At 46.4% G+C, this 5,626-nt stretch overlaps 1 protein-coding gene across 2 annotated transcripts in view; it reads right to left on the bottom strand.

The window, feature by feature from the left end:
• RBM45 (RNA binding motif protein 45) overlaps positions 1-1,301 on the bottom strand; it is a 22,087-nt gene extending 20,786 nt beyond the window's left edge. The window contains exon 1 of one of the 2 annotated variants that reach the window (XM_069068485.1): positions 802-1,301. In XM_069068485.1, coding sequence (XP_068924586.1) covers positions 802-1,101 — 300 coding nt within the window. In that variant the 5' untranslated portion in view covers positions 1,102-1,301. The remainder of the gene's footprint in view (positions 1-801) is intronic. The other variant, XM_069068486.1, reaches the window with a different exon arrangement.
• Between the last annotated feature and the right edge of the window lie 4,325 nt (positions 1,302-5,626).

The raw sequence follows: 5,626 nt of genomic DNA, 5'->3' as shown, positions 1-5,626 counted from the left end.
TGTGTGTGTGTGTGTGTGTGTGTGTGTGTGTGTGTGTGTGTGTGTGTCTGCGTGTGTATGTTTTGGGGGTGGTAATCACAATTATTTAGTTCTGCCCAACGGTTTCAGCAAAGAGCTGCTGGGGTCACAGAAGACCTTAGGGTAGGCTAGTGCCCAAACAGGGCACAGCATTCACTGAACAAGAAGAGTCAGACCACTACAGTCATCTGCCAAAGCTGCTTGGAAGGCAGAAGGGGCAGAGGCAGGAGCAGAAGGGGCAATTACAGAGGTGGGGAAAGGGGAAGGAGAAAGGCAGAGGCTGGAGTACGGGCAGGCGTAAGGTCACCGACAGAGGTAGGAGCTGGGACCCCGGTGGAGGTAGGGGCAGGGGTGGGGTCGGGGGCAGCACCAGAGACAGGGGAGATGTCCGGGGCAGGAGCAGGGGCGGGGGCAGGAGGGAGGCAGGAGTAGGTAGGAGCGGGAGCGGAGGCAGTAGTAGGGGCAGGGGCGGTGACGAGAGTAGGAGCGGCAGGGGCGGGGTCCGGGTCAGGAGTAGAGTCGGGGACTGGGAGAAGGGGAGGCCGGAGGAGTAGCGGGGAAGGCAGGATAGGGGCACGGGCGGTGACGAGGGCAGGAGCGGTAAGGGCAAGGGCCGGGTCGGGGCAGGAGGAGTCGGGGAGGTGACGGGGGCAGGAGCCGTAGGGGCTGGGGCAGGGCGGCCCCAGGGCTCTCCCCTCTCCACCTCGGGCTGACAGCCCTGGCTGTCGAGGAGGCACAGGCAGGCTCCCTCCGTGCGTCCCTCCCTCCCTCCCAGCGCGGCACCTTGATGGGCTTGGAGTCGCTGGGGCTGAGGCACTGTCCGTGCATCTCCTCCATGGCCCTGCAGGCCTGCGAGCTGCGGGCGAACTTGACGAAGGCGATGCCCTTGGACTCCTTGGTGTGCTTGTCCCGCACCACCCAGATGTCCTGGATCTCCCCGAAGGGCGAGAAGCGCTCCCTCAGCACCGACTCCGGCGTGTACTTGCTGATCACCAGGAATATGCGGCTGTTGGGCGGCTCGTCCAGGCTGTCCACCCCGGGGCGGAAGCCGCCCCCGCTGCCACAGCTGCTGGCTTCGTCCATGGCGCTCCAAACGCCGCCCGAACACCACCAGTCCCTTTCGATCTCCGTGGTCCCAGCCGTGGCCGTTACGCTCCCCTTACCCTGGATACCGACCGCCGTGAGCCGCCGTTGCTGGGCTTGGCCTGACACTTCCGGAAACACAAAGCTTCTGGGCCCGGCCGTAGTTGCCGCGGCCACGGCCGCCCAGAGCGGCTTCCGGGAGCGGCGGGGGTGCAGCGCCGCCTCGAGGGCAGGAGGAGGAGGAGCCTGCGCTCAGCCCGCCCCCTCCCGGCCGCGCGGCGGGGTGCCCGGCGCTATCCAAATGGGCCGCCTGGTAATCTGGATCTGTCCAGCTTGCTGAAAACGATGGAGAGCCTTGGCGTTATTCTGCTCGTTTGCGCCTCCCACAGAATCTCCGGCCCATCTGACCCTAAAAAGTCTAACTCCCTATTTCCATTTTGGCCAAGACTTTCCCTCTGCAGTCATAAGGCAGTGGACTGCTCCTGAAGGATTTAGAGCTGAAAGGAGCATGAGGGACCATCTCCTCCTCTGTCTTTAAGAGTAAGGGTCCCTGATGTTCAAGAAACCGAGGTCAAATAGGTAGTGAGTTTCAGAGCCCACATTTGAATCTAGAGCCCCAGACTTCATGACCTAGGGCATGGGTGGGGAAGTGGGCACAACCACTGATTAAATCCAATCAGCAGGGCAGTGGACTCTATCCCCTTTCTTACATCTTGCCCAGAATCAGTCCTCTATGCTACTTCCTGGTCATCTCCTCACTGCGTTGTGATCAGCTTGGTTATCACTCAATTTATTTCCCTAAGAAAAGACTTAGCTTTTGTTCTAACCATTTTCCTGAAGGGAAAAGTCTAAAAATAATTTCTTTTTAAACTATAAAAATATTATTTTTAATATTCCTAGTTAGACTTAAGGTTATTTTTTAAAAACATGCTTCTACACCTATATCCCCAGGACCTAAAACAGTGCCTCCAATAGTAGGCTCTTAAAAAATGATCACCTGATTGACAGGATGAACAGCCACAAATGAGTTCCCATGGATGAAATCATGAATCCATTGACACATGTTCATGCATGAGTAAGCTAAGCATAGACTTTTGCCAATAGAGATTTCTGAAGGTTGTTGGGTTGTTTTACTAACCAAATTAGGAATTTGTCATTATTAATGCAAATCAATGTAATTGCAGAGTAGGCTTGTTCTGCCTTACCCTGTTAATAACTTCAAAATCCTTATTTGTTTTTTAAATCTATATATGTATATGTATATATATATACATATAATTTTTGTTACATTTGAGTTCCAAGCTATTTCCCTCCCTCCCTTCCAACCCCACACTAGAGAAGGCTAACATTTGACACAGATAAATATATGAAACTACACAATACATAGTTCCATATATCATATATGTGGTGGGATATGGGAGAGCCATGTAGTTTCCTGCCTTATTCCTCCATCTTCCCACCCAGAATCCTTATTTCTAAAAAAGTTTTGTATTATATAAAAAGCCACTAAATATATAAGACCTTCAAAACATGTTGCAAAACTGTAAGGCAACTAAGTGTAAGTCTGTACCAATACCCTCAGTTTGCATCATCCAAGTGGAAGATATTGGACCTGCTTTGGGAGCCTGGAGGACTAGAGAATGCATGAACGTTTGGTGTTGGCTTACCATGTGGTTGTGCCAATGGCCAGAACTGCTTGCATCTTTTAAATACTCTGACCCTGCACTTTTGGTGGCTATTGCTGCTTTTGTGTCTAAGGTGAAAGTGAATCCTTCAGTCATCATCAATGAGATCATACAGTAATAGGGGAGGGTGCTCAGTCCTCATTCCTTCCCACTTCCTCTCATTCCCAGGTTTTGTAGCCAACAGGTTCTTTTGATTTTCATTTAATTCTTTTCTGTGGTAGGTTCAGGGAATGGAATCTCTAATTTGGCTTTGGAGCTTGAGCCATGTAGATCTAGGATCTACATCAGATCTGGGTGTTGTGGCCAGACTAGCAGTAATGCCCTGAGGAGCAAGGAATGAGGGCAATAGTTCAGCAGAAGCCAGAACTGAAGGCTTTAGGATTGATTTTAGGAACTGGGCTAATTCAGGAACTGTGAGTCTAATTCCCCCTTCATTTTTCCCTCTCCCTAGACTGAGGTGGTATAGGAGGATTGTGCCACAGGTGTTGGGAGGGAATGTTTGTATGTTTGTTCTTGCTACATTTTTGAAGTAAATATTTCTTTGTAAAAGCTAATCCAATGCTGAGTGATTAAATTAAACTTGAGTGCTAGTCACTGGGCCCCTAAAACTGAGAGGAACACAGCTGATAGTCAAGGAGAAACCTCCTCAGCCCCCTGGTGCCTGAGAACTCTGACTGAGATAAAACGTGACAGCCTTAAGAGAGTGGAGCCAGAGAAAACATACTGCATATTAGTAACATATAGTTGTTAACCAAAGGGTAAGGACATTGTTTCACTATCCCCCAGCCCTCAAATGCATCTTTTAGAAATATAGTGCTTAGGCTCAGAAATACCTAAGTTAGAGCTCGTCCTCCACTTTCCACCTAGCTTCCTCTTTCAGAAACATTCCAGTGTGGATAAAAATGAATGTGATTTATTTAAACCAGTCCCTCAGTCAACAAACATTTCTTATGGGCCTACTATGTGCTAGAAGGGGTTTTCCTGGGGGACTAGCATCTAGGGAGTGAGGGTTTGCTGAACCCTTTTCAGGGCTGCTCATTCACCTTTGATGTCCACCTATCACCCAAGTTTCACCTGTGGCTCCAAGAAGCTGTAGCATGTGCTGTGGCCACACACTGGTAAAACTGTTTCACTACATGGGCTAAACCAGGTTGAGGGTAACCAAAGGGCCTCTAACCCATCAGTGATTTAGGGGGATATCCACCCCAAGCACTGACTTCCCTGATGAAATGGTGGATGAGAACAATTTTTTCCAGTAGGCCATGAAGGTTACTGAAGCAGGTACTGTGGAGTACTTAGACTAGACCTTACTCAGACATCAAGGATGTCAAGGTCATCCACTATATCCTGGACCATTTCCAGTCATCCTGACTTTTGTCCTGCCATTTGACATCAATGACTGGAAGAGAGAGTGAGGCTGATGGCTTTGTGCAACTCTGCCTTACTTAAAAACAATTCATTTGCAGTTAAGATCACCCTGTGCTGTCAATTGTTTTCTTCGAAAACAGACAACTACACTATGTGCTAAGCTGTATGCTGAGCATTGGGGATACAAAAAAAATAGACAATCCCTGCCCTACTCACAATCTAATGGGGGAGACTACAAGTAAACAAATATGTAGAAAATAAGTTGTGTATAGGATAAATAGGAAATAATTAAGAGGGAAGGAACTAGAATCAAGGAGGTAAGGAAGGCTTCCTGTAGAAGATGGGATTTTAGTTGGGACTTAAAGGAAACCAGGGAAAGCAGTAAGTGGAAATGGGCATTCTAATCATGGGGGACAGGCATAGAAAATAGCTATAGCAGAGAGAATAGTGTCTTGTTTGTGGAACAGCAAGGAGACTGATGCCATTGGATCAAAGAATCCTGTATGTGCAAGGAGTAAGGAGTGAAAAGACTGGAAGGTAGGTGGGAGCTGGGCTATAAAGAGCTGTGATCTTTTGAATAAAAGAAAAAGCAAGACACCCCTGAATCTTTCACCTAACCCTAGATACAAATGCAAAGAAGTGCTGAGTGAATCAACACATATGCTAGTGACCTCTGCTGGAGAATGTCTGTAATTTTAAAAGCCACATATTTTTGTGTATTTTTCTTTTTACATATCCACAATGAAATGTATGAGGTTTTAGATAGGCTATAAATTAATCTTTTTATGAATTAAGTGAAAGACTTTAAATAAATCTGGAACCATAATTCAACCCAGAAAATGCATTAAGAGGCTATTTGAAATAGTCTCTATTTCCTTTATTCAAGTTTCCCAACTAATTCAATATGAGATACTTTGGTGCTTAAAATATATAAACAGAACCCCTAAATCCTACTTAAGGAAAATCTGAAATAAAATATTTGATCTCTAAGGTTATCTCCAATTATAATGAACTAAGAATATAAAAAAGTCTCAATTATGTTGGAAACATATGTCACCAGAAATGTGTGGTCGGAGAGTTGGGTCAGTCACATATCAAGAAGAAGAGATAGCTGATTTTTCCTCCAACTTTTATCCATGCTCAGTTGCACAATATAAACAGTAATGGATGAATTATAGCTTGCATCTTTTATGGGAGAATTTGTACAAGTGGGGAATAGTCCTTGAAAGCACAGGGAATAATCACAGAAAAGGGGTCTGCTAACCATAAAAGATGCAGGCTATGCCATTGGAATGATAAATATGACTCACTTTTGAGGCATAAATTAGTACATTTAAAAGGATACAATGACATAGGATGGAGAATGCCTCAAGGTAACCTATAAAAGTCATTTTATTGAGTCCAGTTGGCAAACTGTAAATTACTATTATGTGTAAAAAAAGACTATCATCATAATCATTACCTTCATTTTA

The sequence above is a fragment of the Petaurus breviceps genome, unplaced genomic scaffold, assembly GCF_028583685.1.
Source record: "Petaurus breviceps papuanus isolate PSGF00001 unplaced genomic scaffold, PetGlider_PUasm1.0 90763, whole genome shotgun sequence".
In the NCBI taxonomy this organism is placed as follows: Eukaryota; Metazoa; Chordata; class Mammalia; order Diprotodontia; family Petauridae; genus Petaurus; species Petaurus breviceps.
The sequence above is the reverse complement of the archived record's forward strand: the minus strand, read 5'-3'. Positions and strand labels throughout refer to the sequence as shown.